Source organism: Vicia villosa, linkage group LG4, assembly GCF_029867415.1.
Source record: "Vicia villosa cultivar HV-30 ecotype Madison, WI linkage group LG4, Vvil1.0, whole genome shotgun sequence".
In the NCBI taxonomy this organism is placed as follows: Eukaryota; Viridiplantae; Streptophyta; class Magnoliopsida; order Fabales; family Fabaceae; genus Vicia; species Vicia villosa.
Window position 1 is genome coordinate 184,477,268 of NC_081183.1, and position 20,947 is coordinate 184,498,214.

Here is a 20,947-nt window from a genome sequence, read left to right on the forward strand (position 1 = left end):
CTGACCTGGTCCTAATTGTACTAATCAATGAATCCACAATCATCTTTGTTTAATTGGCCATTGAAAAGATATCAAAGAAAGTGAGCCATATAGAGAGGGAAAGAAATGGCATCAAGAAATTGTTATAGCAAAGATGTGATTCCATTTACTGCAATGGTTGCAATGGAGTTCACAAACGTTGGTGTCAATGTTCTATTCAAAGCAGCTACTCAAAATGGCTTGAGTTTCTATGTCTTCACTGCTTATTCTTATGTTGTCTCCTCTCTTTTTCTCCTTTTACCTCTACCCTTCTTCTTCAAGTGGTGATTTCTTTTTACATGATTTCAAATAATTCATTTTTTTTCTATTAAATCATTTTTATTTTTTATTCATAAGTTTAATATGTATGTTTATGAAGGTCAAGAGAGCTTCCTCCTTTAAACATGTCTCTAATCTTCAGAACTTTTTTCCTTGGAGTTTTAGGGTAATACAAAGCAATATTGCAAAAGTAAACTTTGTTTAAGGTTATTTGAGATTTTGACCATTACTTTTTTAAGTAATATTATAATTATTATTAATCTTGTTTTTGCTTGGTTTGATGAATTGGATTTTAAGGCAGAGTTGTAGCTTTGCTATTTGGATATAAAGGACTTGAATACACTACACCAACTCTTGCTTCTGCTCTTAGCAATGTTATACCCGCATTTACATTTATCCTAGCTATCTTTTTCAGGTGACATTTTCCCCTACTCTTGAAATACACTAATCTTCCAACAATATATCTATTGCTTCTTACACATATGCATGAAATTCATTTTTATTTAGCAAAGGGATACTTAGCAATTTCTCCTACTCTTCATTTGTATTATACACAATTCGTACAATTGGATGAGCATTATGATGTTTTTCAACTTCTTAATTTTTTTTAAAAGTGTCACATTGGAGATGACCTGAACGTAAGTTTATAAGTGAGATTAATTTTTATTTTATAAGTTAGTTTTGTAAGGTCGAATAAGACAACATAAATTTTAAGATGATATTTAGATATAACTAAGATATGTTGAACCCCTACTCTTGAGTCGCTTGAGTTACACTCTAGATGTTCAGTCCAAAACGTGAAGAGAGAGGAGAGAGCGCGCCAAAAATTTCACATTTGAAAAATGAGTTAACATGAATATATATAAGTGAGAGTGTGCTCCTCTCAAGGTCTCAGGTTCGAAACCCGCTAGATCCAAATTGCTTATTAAAAAAAAAAAAAAATTTCACATTTGAAAAATGAGTTAACATGAATATATATAAGTGAGAACAATATTTATCTTATATTGGATTTATCCGGCCATGTCCTCCGTTCAATAAAAAGAATACATGATTAGAATTTATAGTACACCCTCACCTTAACAATTGATTTATAAGAATGAATTAAACTCTATTCAAATATTTAACATGGTATGAGAGACTACGAGCAAACCATCCACCATATCATCTAAGAAATTTAAGTTTGACTTAACCCAAACTTGCAAAACATTCCTATAAGGTGAATGATGTCACTCCTTATAATTTGTTTTCAAACTCTTTCTTTAATATATGAGTGTCCATTACTTATTTTTTCAATACACTCCTTCAAGTTAAACACTTATATACTTGGTGCAAAAATATAAATGTTAGTTGGTTCGAATTAATAGTCTATGATATCATCTAAAATTTTCAAATTGAGCATAATACATTCTTATAAAACTGAATTTTCAGATAAGAAGAGTTTTCACTTATAAAAAATTATGCATGTTTTAATTTGAGACTCTTAACACATCATTACACCAATATTATTAGTTTTAATGCTTGGATATAAACTTTATCATGTAGCTTAATAGATCTTAAATAAGTTTTGATATCATCTTAGAATTTAGGTTGGGTCTAATTTAACCTTACACCGATTTTATAAAGTTGAATTAACCCAAATAGAAAACTTGACTATAATATCATGCTCTATTGATTTGGGTCATTCACCACATATAAATTATATCCATACACCAAGTATAATAAATGTGAGGGTGTATTAAAAAAATCAAAGTAAGAAAATAAGACTATATTAATCATATTAATTAATATATCACATAGAATCATATTAATTCATTTACTTGTGCACACTATGGAAAAGTTAATTGATGAGGAAAAAGAAAACTTATGAGATGGAAGAATATGGGCAAGTTTGTTTCAGCTTTAAAAAAATGGATTTTTTCTTTGTATTTTTGAAAATAGATTTTCTAAAACTGTTTTTCAAAATATTACAAGTTTTTTTATATTCGATTTTTCTAAAATGAAACACTAATTTTGATATCTTATAACATAAACATATATAATTGAAGACCAAAACTTAGTCAAAATTATAATTTTTTTAAAAAGTTGTATTTCAAAAATGATTTTTATGAAAATCTATTTGAAATAGCTTCAAAATTAAGTGATTTTTTGAAATTTTGATATTTAATTTTTTTTGCCATAAATAGATGAAATACCTAAAACCACATTTTAAGAATAACTATTCAAACAAAATTTTCATTTGAAGCTTTTATAAAAAAATTCTTTGTAAAATTTTTTTTCACAAAATTTAGTAACACTACAAAAATCATTTTTAAAAAAATCCAAAACAAACGGGCCCTATAATGTATACGGGGATGAAAATTCAGAAACAAATGAAATAGGGAGAGTTGGTAGTATTCAACTAACACAAATTCATGTGATATTGACAAAGTGAAAAATGCAGTATCTTCATAAAAAGTGACATCTGCATAGATGTAGAAACAATGCGTTGGAGGGGAATATGATGTTAGATCATGAACAAAACATGTAGAACCAAAAATACGAGGATGAATTTTAATTAAAGATTCATCAAGAAATAATAGAAAGTGAGTTTTTTTTTTTTATCTAAATAAGTATAAGAAATTCTAGTAAATAATTTAATAAATGATTTGTCTTTAATGAAGGATGGAGAAGGTAAATTTACAAAGCAAAAGCAGTCAGGCCAAAATATTGGGTTTTACCATATCAATATTAGGTGCACTCATAGCTGTACTTTATAAAGGTCCAATGATTATATCTTCACCATCAACTAAACCACCACATACTATTCATTCTCCAATAAGACCAACATCACAATCACATTGGATTCTTGGTGGATCTCTACTTATTATTGAGTATCTCATTGTTCCACTGTGGTACATTCTTCAGGTATATACAGTTAAATTGTGAGTTTTTAATTTTCACATAAACTACTAGCAAAATTTTGTTTCTTGCAAACAGACAAACATCATAAAAGAATATCCATCGGTGGTTATTTCTGTCTTTTTATACAACCTATGTGGAACACTAGTGTCAATACCAATGTGTTTTCTACTAGACTAAGTTGTCTTGTTCATGCATGGGGACTCCATATTAAAGGCCCTCTATATATATCAATGTTTAAGCCTTTGTCAATAGTTATTGCTGCATTTTTTAGTGTTATGTTCCTTGGTGAAGCATTATACTTTGGAACGTAAGAGTTTCATCCACTAATTTTATTTTTTGTTATTTTGGAAAATTGGAAGCAATTAAATAGTACACAATTTTCTTCTAATTTTTAACATTTACATTTTATTTTTCAATTGTTTGTAGTATTTTTGGAGCAATAATACTATCGATTGGATTTTAAGGTGTTATATGGGGGCCGGGAAATCTAAAGAAGAATCAAATGAAGAATTTGACATTGGTAGAGATTCACTTCTATCCAATAGTAAGACTCCTTTGATGCCGGACTCAACTATATAAGTAAAAAAACAGATAATGATTGTTTATGATGTATGAGATATTATAGTTGTTGATGAAGTTGACAATTAAAGCTTTTTTTTTTGTCAGGTTGTCAATATTTGTTGCATCTAAGTGTATTTTATTTTGATGGTTTTTACTATTTTAATAACAAAAGCTTATTTTTCACTGTTATGATAATATTGTCAAGTATGAATGCAAATCCGGAGATGCTAGATGGAACCAGATTTGGCAGCTGAGAGTCCAAGAAAGAATCCGCTGCTTCATTTGGATCATGTGCCATGAGCGCCTTCTTACAAATTACAACAAAAGTATGTTTGGCCTTGGTGGAGCTGATTGTAAAATTTATGGAGGAGTGCAAGAATCGATCCTTCATGCCATTAGGGATTGCCCTAAAGCCATGGAAGTTTGGATCAATATGGTGCCATCTAGCATCAATTATAATTTCTTCTCTATGGAGCTAGAGGACTGGATTGATCTGAATCTTAGTATGAACAATAACTGATCTACTTACTGGGTTGTGGAGTGTCATAGCAATTGGTATTGGAGGAATAAGGAGATACACATTGACAACTTTCATCGACCGACAGATCCTTGTTCTCATGTGTTTGCTAGATTGGCAGAGTATAGGAAGAGTATACTAAATAATCGGGTTATAGCCATCAGGAAGAAAGTTACTACCATGGTGAAATGGAATCCCCCGGAGAGAGGTTGTGTGAAGCTAAACACCGAAGAAGCTTGCATAAATGGTTATATAGTTGGCTATGGGGGTATCATTAGAGATGTTAGTGGAGAGTTTAAAGGTGGCTTTCTTAAATTCTTAGGCAGTTGAGTGTTGTCAAAGCTGGGTTGTGGAGCGTTTTCGAAGGCATCAAGATAGCGATAGAGATGGACGTAACGAGACTAGAGATCAATGTGGATTCGGAAATAGTCATCCGAATGTTAAAATCAGGGATAGCCAAAGATATGGAGAGTGTCGCTTTGGTGAAGCAAATCATGAAGAAGCTGGTGGAATTTCAAGCTATTAATTTGGTTCAAACCTTTAGTGGGGAAAATCAGTGCACATATGCTCTGGCTAAGCATAGTGCCTCTAGTGGGGAGTCTATGGTTTTCGGAGTGATTGTTTCTAATTTCATTAGTCAGTTAGTGATTTCAAATTTTAGAGGAGATTCCTTTCATAGGAATCTCCACTACTAAAAATATGACATTTGCTTAAAGGATTTTACATCAGGTATTAAAATATAAGATGTGAAAAATATTTGTCAAAAGATTTTACATCAGGTATTTATTTCCAATGATATAAAAAATATATAAAAAATAAAAAATGTATAACACAGTGGCAGTATTGTAAATAAAATGAAAAAAAAAAGCGGTGGCAGAATTGTAAATAAAATGAAATTCTCGTTATAAGGGATTTTACATCGGACCTATATATTAACCGATGTGAGAAATATTACGAAAGTGGACCTTTACATCGGGCCTTAATAATAACCGATGGAAAATATTAAACACAGTAGGTCTTTACATTGGTCCAAAAGAAAACCGATGGAAAACGTTAACAATTTTTTTCTAAAATCCTAGTCCTTCTTTACACACACAAATCTTTTCTCTCTTCTTCTTCGCCGCAACCTCTTCTTTTCCGCCGAAACCTCATTCTGCTGCTAAAACTCTACTTCATTCCCTCATTCTTTCACTCAAAATACCTAACATTCATTCACGTACTCTCAGCAACAACACCAACTCCACGCATACAAGAATTATCACAGGCCTTGCCGTGGCCAGCTCCGTCGTATCCTCCCTTCGGTCCAGCTCCGCTGGAATTTCTCCGCCGTGCACTACTCTCTCTGGTCACATCTTTGTCGCTGCAACCGGTCAAATCGCGACGCACTCCCTCTGTCCAATACTTTCGCGCGGCCTTCGTCTCCGTCTCCTTTTTCGGTTTCGCAATATCATCACCGTCTCCAAGCATCATCATCTTCTTCAATTCTTTTGGTAATTCCTTACTTGCTTTTGATAACTTGATACAGTTGTGAAGGTTGATGTGTTTCTTGATGTAGGATTGTGAAGTTGTTGTGTTGATTAGTTTAGGTTCTAATGTTGATTCTTAGATATGGTTAGAATTTAACATGGAAATTTACATAGAAATTCTAGTGTGAAGCTTAGCACACAATGTGTTCGTGCAAATTACTCATGTGACCAAGACATGGCATAATTGTGGTATTTTTGACATGTGCTTGTACTAATGCTTGTGTGATCTTGACCAAGACCTATGAAGCACCGACACCTCTAAAATCAGGCGTGTCGGTGTCCGTGTCGATGACGGACACCTGCACCGACACTTGCAATTACATTTAATTTATTCATTTTTTTGAATTATTAACGGTGTCACCGTGTCAGTGTCGGGGTCATTTTAGGGGTGTCCGTGCTTCATAGACCAAGACCCATGTGAATGTCTGGAAATAATAGAAATTGTTGGAAAGAGTAGTTTGATAGCCCTTCTCGTTGAACTGGTGGTGTTCACCAACTGTTAAGTCCTTTTTTTATTCATGGTATTTTCCTGAGTTTATAGACATACATGTGAACAGTCATTCATGTAGCTTCTGGAAGATGAACTTGGTGATTTCTCCTCTGAGCTCAAGCTATCTCTTTTCCAGCTTTGAATCAGTCCTCAAATAATAGCGTCCATTATTATGCAAGTAAACCCTTTCGTTCATTGAGTTTGTTTGACAGACAATAGCCACTAAAGTTATTTTATTTTCCTACCTGTCACTTTGAAGGCCAAAGAATATTTAGATTCCTTTATTTATGTATGATTTTCAATTCTTTTATCTATTGATTAAGCATACCTATAAAATAGGTTACTATCATATGGAGATCAGTGGTGTTCTTCTTTCTTGTATATGCTTGTTTTCTTTCAAAGTTTTGGCCTTTTATGATCTTTATACACGATATTCTTGTGCAGGTATTCTGTCATGTTGTTCCTTCTCTAGTAAAGTTGCGGAAAGAAGGTTTGGATGGGAATGAGAAGATTAAGAGTTATATGTGGGTCTATTTATCCATCTCAGACAGTGAGCTTATATCTGGATGCACATTACATTTTTTTTATTTTTAATTTCATTATAAAATTCATGTTATCTGGAATCTCTGTTAATGAATTGTTCATATCATATGTTCTTCCAGTTGGTGGCTGTCAACTGGGCTTTGCAATTATAGAAGCTCTAATTGTTTCTTGCTACTCACTTCCATACTCAATTTATTTAGTTCATTGGTATTGCTTTTTAGTCTAAAGCTTCCAGGTACATGAACTTTTATTTTTAGACTGTACTAATATCGATATCTAAGATTCTAAAAATTTAGATTGTTCTAATCTTGATGGCTAAGATCGTTGTCTACAACCCAAAGAATCTGCTGATTTTCAACTTGTTTTGAGATTTTCATAAGGAGTTTAAAGTTATATCGGCATGATTGAAGCTGTGTGTCTTATTGTTGCCTTTATCTAACTATCAATAAGAGTATTGACTTGTGGGATTCTGTCTCTTAGTTTGATAGAATATATGGGTATGAATATTTTTGCACTTGTGTTTTTATCATGGTTTCCGTTCATTTCCACTTTCCAGCCCCACTTTAGCAAATTGTAGCTTAAATCTATTTTCTCCGATAGGACATAATGTAGTCTAATAGCCGATGTAATGTAACATCGCTAAAACATTCCAGCGTAACCACTATTTTCTATGATAGGAGGGTGAAAGAAAATACTGACTAGTTAGGTAGGTTTTGAACATGTTGTAGTACTGAAAAGTGAATTGTGGCTTATGATGTGCAGATCTTCACGATGCTTGATACACAGAGCCTGTGCTATGTATCCGCTGCTTGTTCTTTTTTAGCAAATGTGCAAAAGATCCTTTGTGCTATCAGAATATTGATTTGACGACACTTGTTCCTAAGGTTAACAATGCAGTAGTTGCCACTATGATTCAGCGAGGTGGAAAGGCACTAAGGTATGAAATTTTGGGTTGTACTGATGCTTTTACTTCAATGTTATATTTAATGTTTTTGAGGAAACTTTAAGTACCTCCACTATCATTTTGAGCGCATAATTGATGATAATGTTAAAATGAATCATCACCTACAAGCCAACTAATTTTTACATTATAATTAGCCTTTACTTGTAAAATTGAAATAAAGAAAAAAACAGGAAATTTAGTTGCATGATGATTATTTTGTATGGATGTTCTGACTCATCTGAAATGTTATCCTCCCTGTATTCATGAAAAAGAAAAACTAACTTTCCATTTGAACTTATATGTTTCTCATGGACTTTAATGTTCAGTACTTTTTCGAGATTTAAATTTGAATGACCTCTTTAATTCTATTTTTGTAGGATCAAGCATTAAAGTCTTTACATTAATTTTAAGTGTATATATTAATTTTTCGAGATTTAAATTTGAATGACCTCTTTAACTAAAATATTAATTTTAAGGATATATGTAGTTATAAAGCAATGCTTAATTCCTTGAGAGGCTGATATTCACAAATTCCATCTATAAAAGATTTGATACATGAATATAGTTTATAATATGATTGCACATTTTTCCTCCTAATTTACACATTTATAATTTGAGGTATATATAAGTTTCTAATTTAATGTTTGTTTATGCTGAATTCCAAGCAAACCACTGATGTTAAAACATACATATTACATCGGTCCAAGCAAACCACTGATGTTAAAACATACATATTACATCGGTCCAAGCAAACCACTGATGTTAAAACATACATATTACATCGGTCCTTATACGCAGCCGATGTTAACCATCACTTATTTTTAAAAAAAAAAAAATTTTCACATCAGACGTTGCTGTCAACCGATGTGGTAGGTGTATTTTTCACATCGGGCTTTGGCCCGATGTAAAATGTCTTTGATTTATTACATCACTTGGATTTACATCGGGCTCATACCCGATGTAAAGAGCTCTTTGTGTAGTCTCTTCTTTTTCTTGGGCTTAGATCCTCCCCCTACCAAAAAAAAAACAAAAACAAAAGCATCTTTAAATGACTTATAAGTATGACCTAATACAAAAAGATATGGTCAACAATCATTTTATAAATGTCGTAGTTTAAGGTGCTTCATATTATTTAGATAAAAGTTTTCCGAATAAAAACTTAAAGGTGCTTGAAATAATTTTTTTATAAGTAATGGAATCATAGAATGTATTTGTTCTAAATGCATGAACGAGAAATTGTTGAGATTCAAGTGTAAGTGGTTAAGTATTACATCAATTAAAAATTGAGAAAATATTGGGTATATAAGAAAAAGAACTCATAATCACATATTGTCTTAAGGTTTTAGATTGAAATGTGGTATCTGTTAGAATAATAATGTATGTGTGAGTAAGTGGGGAAATAGTCCCACATTGGATAGAAATGTGGTGACTTGAACATTAATAAGTGGAAAAACTCACTCACCTATCACCTTAAAATTTTGAGTGAATAAGTAGTGTGTCTCTCACAAAGGTGCCTAGTCCAACACTATGTATCAATATTCCCTAGTGAAAAAACCCCCCTAACAAATGGTATCATGAGCCTGGTTTCGAGAAAGAGGTCGGCTCACTTGTATCGAAAAGCCCAGGAAGTGGTGTCCTGTTGCAAGGTGTCAACGGCGGTACAAGTATGAGAGAGACATTGAGGACTCACACTTGAGGGGGGTGTTAGAATAATAATGCAAGTGTGAGTAAGTGGGAAAATAGTCCCACATTGGGTAGGAATGTGGTGACTTGAACATATATAAGTGGGAGAATCCACTGACCTATCACCTTAAGATTTTAGGTGGATAGGTGGTGTGTCTCTGACAAAGGTGTCTAGTCCTACACTATATGTCAATGCTCCATAGTGAAAAACTTCCCTAACAGTATCATGGTTTCTTGGATATGAATGTTTAGTCTATTGACACTTTCGTGCCCAGACTCCCCCACAAGTGGTATCAGAGCTAGATTAGGGCTTGGTGGAAGAGCAAAAGTGTGATCCTAGTATAGGTCAAGGCTAGTGATGTGGGTGACTCACACTTATAGGGAAGATTGTTGGGATTCGAGTTTGAGTGGTTAAGTCTCTCATCAACTAGAAATGGAGAATGTTTGGTGTATAAAAGATAAATGATTTATACCCCGACTTTTTTAAGGTTTTGGATGGATATGTGGTGTCAAGGTCTCTTAGACCCTAAAAGTTTATCCCGTTTACACATCCGACACTCCCCGGACTCCCTCAACTAGTAGTATTAATGGTATGGTTAAGTTTGGTAGGGAGCAAAAGTGAGATACTAGTGTGGATCAATGTTAGTGATGTGGTGACTCACACTAGTAGGAAAGATTGTTGGATTTAAGTGTTAATGGAAATGGGAGAAATATTGGATTTATAAGATAAATGACTTATACCCCATTGTCTTAGGGTTTTAGGTGGATATATGGTGTCAATGTCTCTTGGATCCTAAATATTTAGTCCATTGACACTTCTGGAGTTCCCTAGACTTCCCAACAAATTATTGAGTATGACTCATATTGTTTTGATAATTATGTGTTGTTGAGAGTATAACATATATTGTTGAGATAATTTATGGGTAGAGATAATTGTTTGTTTAGAGAAATTGAGGATTAAGGTTTTAGATAAAATAAATTCTAGTATTATATATATATATATATATATATATATATATATATATATCCTGTAACACTGTAATTTAAGGAACTCACAAGATAAAAATAACGGAAACTATAACTACTCTATAACCACAGAGGTAGGCGCCATTGACGAAACCGCGTTAACGAAGATCAATCGTGTTTGTTGTCTTTTACTTATATTTAATCTTCTATACTAGTTATTGTTATAACAATGGATATCAAATGAGATTAATCCTAGTACAAAATTCAAAGTAACAAGATTCGACGAGAGCTATTCGACTTCCTTATGCCTCGAACTTATCGGTTTCTATAACTTCAATGGATTGAGATCCCACCTGGGCTCCCTCCTTTATCTTCATCATGAACCCACTAGGGTTCTCCGGCTTCTCCATTAAAGTCGTAGATTTTTCCGATTTCATTAAAGTCATAAATCTTCCTTATATACGCCAGGGTGAATGCCTCAGGAACTGATCTATCATCAAGACCACAAATTTACGGGAAGTTTACTCAATTAAATACATGTATGAGAAGTCTATGTGATCTAGGTTAAACTCAGAACACTTAACCCTTACAGACCTCATGCTTTGGAGGCCTATGTACATCTCAATTTTTTTTTATATAGGCAGCACTACTTATGTACATCGCAAATTTTGTCCTTAGATTGGGACGGTCGAATAACCAGGATGGGATTCCCATCTCGGACTTTGCCCGTTACAAGATCCAAATTATTTTCTTTATTTGTTACGACACTCTTTCATAAAAGCAGAGAATGTTACGAAATTGTTTCTAAATAACTAAGTAGTCATTAAACCAATTAAACTCAAACTTGTGTATAAAATGCCTATGAATAACTTAAAAAGAAGAAGACACGTGAAAACTTTGAACAACCCAACAATGACGGTCACTCCTTACCTCTCTTAAAAACACCTAAAACACAAAAACACAAAAATTTCTTAGTCTTTGTAATTCCACCGTAAAGAATTCTTAGAAAAAAACATTTTTTTATTAAAAAAAATAAACTTTATTTATTTTAATATTTTATTTTAAAAGATTTATTTTCAAGATAAAATTAATTTTTAATAGCATTTAAATTTTTCTCTCTCTCATTTTTCTCATAAATGATAACCAATTAAAATTATTTTTACATATTTTAGACAGAAGTATAGAATAGCTCCCGTGTTTGTATTTGCATAATAGTCCTTAGTAACTTTATGCCCTTTTAGTAACCTTATCCCCTTTTGTATCTAAGTTTTTCAAAACTAACCAATCTTGTCTCATGCTCAAAAGATTCTAATATGATAAAGGAACCCTTCTTGTATGATGAAATTAAGAAAGTGGTGTGATTAAATGATGGGGAGAAAAGTCCTGGATCAGATGGCTACAACCTTGAATTTTTCAAAAAGTATTGGGATATATTGAAAGAAGACATCTCTAAGTTTGTTATTGAATTTTACTCCAATCCTAAGTTGCCCGAGGTTGTGATTGTATAATTTCTTCGTCTGACTTCTTAAATCAGAAAATCCTAAAAGAATATAGGAATACATACTCATTTGTTTAATGGGGAGCTTATATAGAATTATATCCAAGATTTTAGCCTCTAAATTAAAAAAGGAAACCTTCCTATCTCAGAGGCAGATGTTAGATGGAGTTTTGGTATTAATGAAATGGTTGACTATACTAAGAAACACAAGAAAGAATGTATGATGGTGAAGATCGACTTTGAGAAGGCCTATAATTATGTATCATGAGATTATCTTACTTTGAGAAGGCCTATGATTATGTATTATGGGATTATCTTAAGTATACTATGAGGAGGATGGAATTTGGCAACAAATGGTCAGATTGGATGGATGAAAGCTCTGGTATTTAATAACTCAGGGACAATACTTGTTATGGTAACCTAAATTGCGACATAGGGTGATCCATTATCTCAGTTCATCTTCTTAATTATGGTAGAAGGGACAAGGTGATCCATTATCTCAATTCATCTTCTTAATTATGGTAGAAGGGACGGGGTGATCCATTATCTCAATTCTTCTTCTTAATTATGGTAGAAGGGCTAGCAGGCGTGAACTCCAAGGATTCAAAACCAGTGATAACACATCATTATCTCAATTCTTCTTCTTAATTATGGTAGAAGGGCTAGCAGATGTGAACGAATTCAAAATTAGTGATAACACACCATTATCTCAATTCGTCTTCTTAATTATGGTAGAAGAGCTAACAGACGTGAACGGATTCAAAATCAGTGATAACACACCATTATCTCAATTCTTCTTCTTAATTATGGTAGAAGGGCTTGCAGGCGTGAACTCTAAGGATTCAAAATCAGTGATAACACACCATTATCTCAATTCTTCTTCTTAATTATGGTAAAAAGGCTAGCGGCGTGAACTCCAAGGATTCAAAATCAGTGATAGCACACACTCTGAGCTACTACAATTTGCATAAGAACTTTTGGATCATCAAATTTATGATGAAGCATGGAAGAACTTTTGGATCATCAAAGGAATCTTAAGAGGCTTTGAATCGGTGTAAAGAATTGGTGTAAAGCTTTGTGTGAATCTATTTAAGAGTAACTTATTTGGATTCAATTTAAAGGATGAATTTTTACAAGCAGTCTTTCTTTTTTTCTTAGCTTGTGGCGTTGGATCAACCCAACCCATTTCTTGTTTTTTCTTAGCTTGTGGCGGTGGATCAACCCGACGCATTTCTTGTTTTTTCTTTGGAATACAAATATTAAAAAACACTTAACACTAAACGTTAAGTTTTTACATTACATAAGAGAGTTAAGGACTTTAATATCTCAATTATTGATGAAAATACTTGAAGAAAACTTGATTAAATGAAAATTTTAAAAAATTTCATTACATAAAAAAGTAAATTGCTAAAATTGCGTTTTAGGACTCTAATACTCTAATATTTTAATTATTGATGAAAATACTTGAAAAAAAGGAATTTTTTTAAAAATAACCATATATTAAAAAACATTTACGCAAATAACGACGTTTCAAAAAAAATTACGTAAATAACTAGGTTTCTAAAACCCTTAACACCAAGGCGCCATCTCACATGGCTTATTTCATTTTTTTAGTTCTAGGCGCCATCTGACATGGCACACTCAGTCTCAATAAGCCATGTCAAATGGCGCCTCCCTTCAACATTTAGGAGGAAGAGCCATCTCATCTCCTCCTTGTATATATTTGTTCAATTGTCCATTTAAAAATGCACCAAGGCGCTATCTGAAATGGCTTATTACAGAAAAGTTGTAGATAGGAGCCATCCCAAATGGCGCCTCCCTTCATCTGATACAATGGTGGCGTCATCTCACATGGCGCCTTGGTGTCAATGTTTTCTGAAACTTAGTTATTTGCGTAATTTTATTTAAAAAAAAATTCTGAAAAAAACTTGATTAAATGAAAATTTTAAAATTTTTCATTACATAAAAAAGTAAATTGCTAAAATTGTGTTTTAGGACTCTAATATTTCGATTATTGATGAAAATACTTGAAGAAAACTTGATTAAAAACGTAGCTCCTATCTAATACACTAGGACTCTAGGACTCTAATATTTGGATTATTGATGAAAATACTTGAAGAAACTTGATTGTAAACGTCTGACGTAGCTCTCCTAATACACCCAAAGGCGTAATTTTAAAGTCACACAGCAATTGCGGACCCCCGCACCATGATAGGAACCAATCTGAGAGACACTTGGAAAGATATTGTATCTAAGATAAGAAGACTATCTTTAAAGTAATAGGAGGAAGGGTGGTAATGTTGAACATGGTTGAAGTGGTGTATTAATCCGGAAGGCAAGCCGATCTTGAACTAAAACAGTTATAACAAGGATTGATAATATCAATACAACTAAGCCTATAAATATCATAATTTTATTGATATATATTACAATATAAAAGACAGTAACATCATCATGACGATGTCTAAATATAAGGCCATCTATTTCTTAGGGTGAGTGTCCTCAGGTCCTGCAACTCCAACAGAAACCCTTGCAACATCACCAGCAGTAGCTTCTGGTTTCTTCTTCGAATACAAAACCGAATATCCAACAACACCTGTAATAAGCAAACCAGCTATAGCCATTGTTGAATAGTTGAATGGAAGTGACTTCCTTTGGTGAAGAACATTTCTACCAGAGCCATGGCTACTACCCGGTGGCCTCTTTGAATCTTCCACTCCTGCTGCTTTTACTTGTTCCGAACTCATCTTGTGTGTTTCTGCATTTGTCCTCCAGTTTTCGTTTCCAGTACTCATCTTTTTTTTGCTCTCTCTTGTAGTTGTGTTGTATCTATGTAGATGCTTCAAATCATAAAGGAGGTTGGTTAGGCACGTATCCTCATGATTTGGCTGTTTTCTCAACACGTAGCTGCTACGTGTCGTTGATATTGGAACGTGTACCTCAAACATTTATTTATATTGGTTTGTAATTGTATGCATCATGAGTCATGATCCCAATTTTTTTGGTTGATATTGAAAATTGATATCAATGATTTACAAACTGGACAGATGGTCAAACGGATGAAACTTTCGGTATGCCAATAAATTTTAAAAAAATATGGACTAAAACAATCTGGGTCAGATGCACTATCTTTTTTAAGAGAGTACACTGCATTATGGGTCTCCTCCAATGTAGGCAATAAAGTCAATAAGGTGTTGTTCTGTTCAGAAATCAAATAAGGAATTACCTCATCCACCAAGTTCAAATCCTGCAAAACAGAAGCAGTGTTAAATAAATCATGAAAGTGCTTCATCACAAGATTAGTAATATGATACTAGGATTTGTCTGTGACTACTTGATTGTTCAATTATAGGGAGTGTATCAACATAGTTGCATACTTGATCTTAGTAATTCTATAAAAAATATATATCGGTCAGGTTAACATTTAACGCTCAAGTTAAGGTGAATAAAAATGTGAATATAAAATGAGAGTGTGTCAATTATATGCGATGGATAATTTCAATGGCTTAACACTTGGTATCGGTATATTTTAATTAATTTTTTTTGGTATTTTCAAAGATCAAATTATTTTAATTTAAAAAATATATATATTGATATAATTTGTTTACCTTTATACATTATAAAAAAAAATACAAATATATACCACAGAAAGATACTGAACTCTCAATCAATAGTTCAAACTCAACTAATACTTTCAGATAAATTATTTCATTCATTCATTAATTACATTTATAAATGTGCAATCTATATACTATCAAGCTATTAAAAAAAAAGTCTACCATTCTACCTAAATTACTCTTTTTGTTACAACAATTTACAAAGGAAAAAAGACTAAATTGTCCTTTCATAATCCAACTATTTTATTCAACTTCCAAATAAGTGTTTTAAAAACCGAACCGGACCGGCCGGTCGGACTGGTTGAACGGAGAACCGGTCAGGCAATTGGTCTGGTTCGATTGCTGAATCGGATATGTCATTGAACCAGTGTGAACCAGTCAAAATCGGTGTGAACTGGTCAAAACCAGTGTAAACCGGAAAAACCGGCAGTTTTTGAGAACCGGTGGTTTAAATGCATTTTTAATTTTTTTTATTTTAAAAAGTTAAAATAACATCATTTTAATTATTTTAATGAAAAATAAAAATAATAAAATAAAAAACAAAATAAAAAAACAAAATGTTTCGAATACGGTTAATTTTGTTTCAGATGAATTTGATATTGAAGAAGGAGATATCAACATTAAAATAATTTTTTCTTTAAAATTAAATTTAGTAGACAATGAAGTTACTTTATTACTCTCTTTGGTCCTATTTATAATAAAAGATTCCCCTTTTAGATACATTGAATAAATAATGTATTTGAACAACATATTGTCCAGATACATTACTTATTCAATGTATCTAGAAAGAGAATTTTTTCTTATAAATAGGACCGGAGATAGTATCATTTATTCAATTATATTATTTTGCGATTAAATTTTGTTTGCAAATATATACTTTGTAATTTTGTACTATTTTATTATGTGTAATACCTATGTTTAAAATTTGAATTTAAATTATGAACTTGTGAATTTATTTAGGATATGATATTTTTTAAAAATTTAAGTGCCAGTTATATATTGTAGAGACTGAATCATCATGTTCGACATGTTTTATACCTATATAGTTTTGTTATAACGACCGATCTATTCAACCGAGTTATCCGGTTTAATCCGATTTAGTCATGAGGTTCGACCAGTGACCCAGTAGTTCGACCAATAAACCAGTGACCCAGTACCCTCACCGGTTTAATGTCCGGTCCGGTTTTTAAAACACTGTTCCAAACAAATCAAAATACAACACATATCCTCCAATTTTTCACTTTTCAAATTATCATTTTCCTTTTCTCTCTCCAATATTTTCACTTTCATTTTAATTTTCTCTCTCAATTTTCTCTTTTCTTTTTTATTTTCTAAACATAAATAAATTAATAAATTGAATTAACATAATTATTAAAAATATTATTTCAAATGTAAAAATTATTTATACTTATTAAAAAAATATTTTTAAATGTTAATATTTCTATTTTTTTCACTGAAAACTATCAGCAAAATACATATTTTATTTTAATTAACAATTATTTTTATTTGAGACACAAAATTCTTATTATCAAATGTCAAAATTTTTATTTTTTTCACGGAGAACTATCAATAAAATATCTACATATTTATTAAAATAAAATCTATATCATAATAAATAAATTTGTAACGGGATACGATTAGTTAAATTCACGCAATTTTTTTTATAAATGTTGCTTTCAATATGCATTTGAGTATAAAACCACCCTACAAAATTATTTTAACCTATGCAAATAAATGCATGAATATCATTATTCTTTATACAATTATATTTATCATTTAATATTATAAATATCTAAACAAATTTTATTTATATATATATATATATAAAAATATATATATATATATATATATATATATATATATATATATATATATATATATATAATAGTAGTATCAAATAAATGTACCCGTGCGGCAGCACAGGTGATTTATTAGTATTAGAGTACAACAGAACCGGATATACCTCACTCCTCTCTAATATTTTATAACTTATTATTGATGCCCGGTAGTTTAATACTTATAATCGATGAATGAACCATAATTTCTTAAATTTTTCTAAGGTATCTATAATATAAGAAAAGTTGTTGTTAATTTTTTCCAACTCACTTTTTACTTTTCAACCCATTTTTCACTTTTCACTTTTTCATTTTTCACTTTCCAACTCACTTTTCATTTTTTATTACTTTATTATTATTATTTTTAATAAATAATTAATCAAAATATTTCAATAAATTATTTTTTAATAAAAAAATTATTATGATCATTTTAAATGATTGCTAATTTATATTTAAAATAATATCTAATTTTAAAAAATTAACTTTATTAATTGAATATTAATAACGAAGAAATATAATTTGTAATAATTTTTACTTTAAGATACAATATTTTTTAAGAAAACAATAATAATTTATTTTAAAAAAACTTATTTCAATTAAAATGAATTTAAAAATATACTTGAAAATGTGTGTTATTGGATAAAATACAAAAATTTGTGTCACTTATCATTAACTTTAATTTATATGATTCAAAATATTATTATATTAATATATGTCATTAATGAAGTGTATACAATAAAAATAATATTTGCACAATTAAATATTATATAAATTATTTGTTATTGATTGCATTTCACAAATATATGTTATTAATTTAAATATGAGAAATATATATATATATATATATATATATATATATATATATATATATATATATATATATATATATATATATATATATATACGGGGAAAAGTGTATTACTTATTCAATCGTAGCATACTACTATTATTTATAGTTAAATTCTATTGATTCATATATTTTTGTAAATGTTATATAAAAAAAAATAATATTTGTATGTGGAAAAAAATCTAGGGTTAATCGTAGTTTACCCCCTGTAATATGAGTGTGTTTCGGGTTACCCCCACCGTTGCCAAAGACAGGTTTTGGCAACGTTTTTTTTTTTGAAAAAATCGTTGCCAAAAGGTTGGGAGGGGGGAAAAGCAAAATTCGCTCACATAATAGGGGATGAATTACTATTAACCCAAAAATCTATTATTGATCTAAATATTTTTATATACGAAAAATTGTATTTATGATCCAAAAAATATTATTCAAAAGGGTTTACAGGAAAAAAAATCTATTAATGATCTAAATATTTTTATATATGAAAATTGGTATTTGTGATTCAAAAAATTTTGATTCAAAAATGGTATATGGAAAAAAAATCTATTTTTATATACGAAAATTTATTTATGATCCAAAAATTTTAATTCAAATTTTAATTTAAAATAACTATATTATATAAACAAATACGCGTACTAAATCAGAACACGTGCGTATGCATGAGTTTGTTACTAATATTTCTCACTAGTATCCTAAAATTCTAAAACAAGTCAATTGTATTTTTTTTCCCTTAGTCATTAAGGAGAGTGCATTCAACAAAAAAACACATAGAATTCCATCGAATTCAAGTTAATTCATAAAATACAATGCATAATTCTATGTTACTCCTAATTAATATCTTCTCTTCTAGCCTTCCAAATTCTTTTAACTAAGACCAAAATTATGACCATGACCATAGTTTTTGACCGTTGCTCTCTATCTCCAAAAAAACTAATTAGAAAACAAAACCCAATGGCCCCCACCTCATTCATAGTCTAGAACTTTCTTTTCACTCTTCCCAAGCATTATACCAACGGCTACTTCCTCATTTCCACCATAAATACAACACTCCAAACCCCTCACTTTCCACATTCCTAAACCACCCCATTTTTAACTTCTGCTAGAAACACAAACTAAACAGAACCAAAAAAAAAAAAACAATGGCTGTTTCATCTTCTTCTTCTCTTTTGCTCATGTTTCTTGTCTTTGCTTTTGCTGCTGCAGCACCCAAGGATTACTTAATTGGTGGCAAACCTGATGCATGGAAGGTTCCATCTTCTGAATCTGACTCTCTCAACAAATGGGCACAAAGTGTTCGTTTCCGCATTGCAGACCATCTTAGTAATTATCACTTTCCCATCAATCTTTTCATTTTTTATGTGTAAAAATTCAATCTTTTTCGTTTTTTATCTGTAAAAATTTAATCTTTTTGTATATGTTTTCATGATGTTGACAAAATTTTCATCTTTTGTTCCTCAGTTTTCAACTATGAAACTGGAAAAGACTCTGTTTTGCAAGTGAGCAAAGAGGATTACACAAGCTGCAACATCTCAAACCCAATCAAAAAGTACAATGATGGGAAAACCAAGGTGAGATTTGATCATTCTGGTTCATACTACTACATCAGTGGAGAAAAGGGTCACTGTGAAAAGGGACAGAAGGTTATTGTGTCTGTTATAAGCCCAAGAAGTCCAAGTGTTGGTCCTGTTTCACCTGCATCTGCACCTTCACCAGGTGGTGGTGTTGAAGGTCCAGCTGTTGCTCCAAGTCCAACTAGTGGTGGAAGTGTTTTGCAAGGTGGTGGTGTTTTGATGGCTGTGGGAGTGGTGGCTGCTATGTGGGTTTTCTGATTTGAATTGTGACTTTTTTAGTTTGGATATTTATATTATTACAGTATATTATTATTATTATAAATATTGGGATTGGTTAAAGTGTTTTAGAGACAGTCACAGTGAGGTGATTGCTAGTAGTAGTCTAGTCTTGGTATTTTGTTGGGATCATATTATTCAAATTTTAATATAAATTTATGAATTAAATCATATGGTTTGGCCTGCTTCTTTCATTTTTATGTTGTATATCTTCTGAAATTTTATTAAGGATACGAAAATTAGGCATATATGCTGAAACATTTGGTCAATTTGTGTGATATGAAATGTTAAATTTTGGGAAAGAATAACAGAAGTTATCATGAAGGAAAGAAATTGTCAAATGTTTATAAATCCTTAGTGAAAGGGGAAAAAATTGTTTCTGTAAACAAATTATCTTTTGAGAGGGGGGAGAGTAATGGAACACATGCATATCTGATTTTTAACAGGTTGTGGAACACTAATCAAATGGTATTTTGATTAACATTTCGGAAACTTTTTTTATTTTTGGTTTTAAAAAAAATGAAGAAAAGTTTTTAAAAGTTTGAATGAAAAGTTAAATGGTTTTCATAGTGCAAATGGAAAAGATGACATAAGAAAGGATTGTTAAGTAAGGAATACAAACAAAATATTTTGTAAGAATTACAAAAAAAAAATAAATAGGAACAATTAGAGTGTAATCGAAAAAATGAGAATGATGCTTAAAATAGATTCATTACTAAACAATGAAAAAAAATGGCATAAGATAGGATTGCTAGAAAGGATTAATTACAAAAAAAAAAATGGAAAAAAATGCTAAAATTGGATTACAAACAAAAGTATTTTGTAAGTATTACGAAAATACATTTTGAGAGAAATGAAAAAAATGATAAAGATGCTAAA

The 20,947-nt window shown here is 31.1% G+C and overlaps 2 protein-coding genes and 1 long non-coding RNA gene across 3 annotated transcripts; 2 read left to right on the forward strand and 1 right to left on the reverse strand.

The window, feature by feature from the left end:
* LOC131600511 (uncharacterized) lies at positions 1-3,514 on the forward strand. Its single transcript, XR_009283163.1, has 4 exons — positions 1-302; positions 398-463; positions 595-712; positions 2,958-3,514. It is a non-coding gene; the product is annotated as an uncharacterized LOC131600511 (long non-coding RNA).
* Positions 3,515-14,220: 10,706 nt separating this feature from the next.
* Positions 14,221-14,753, reverse strand: LOC131600512 (uncharacterized). The gene has a single exon (XM_058872665.1). The coding sequence runs from the start codon at positions 14,718-14,720 to the stop codon at positions 14,406-14,408; it is 315 nt and encodes a 104-aa protein (XP_058728648.1). The 5' UTR covers positions 14,721-14,753; the 3' UTR covers positions 14,221-14,405.
* A 4,530-nt stretch (positions 14,754-19,283) lies between these two features.
* LOC131596331 (early nodulin-like protein 14) lies at positions 19,284-20,239 on the forward strand. The gene is made up of 2 exons (XM_058868952.1): positions 19,284-19,541; positions 19,680-20,239. Exons 1-2 carry the CDS (start codon positions 19,361-19,363, stop codon positions 20,048-20,050), a joined length of 552 nt encoding a protein of 183 aa, XP_058724935.1. The 5' UTR covers positions 19,284-19,360; the 3' UTR covers positions 20,051-20,239.
* The last annotated feature ends 708 nt before the right edge of the window (positions 20,240-20,947 follow it).

Coding starts and splice junctions, on each gene's coding strand:
- LOC131600512 (XM_058872665.1), bottom strand. CDS start 14,720: ATGAGTACTGGAAACGAAAACTGGAGGACAAATGCAGAAACACACAAG.
- LOC131596331 (XM_058868952.1), top strand. CDS start 19,361: ATGGCTGTTTCATCTTCTTCTTCTCTTTTGCTCATGTTTCTTGTCTTT. Junction 19,542..19,679: donor CCGCATTGCAGACCATCTTA/GTAATTATCACT, acceptor TTTGTTCCTCAG/TTTTCAACTATGAAACTGGA.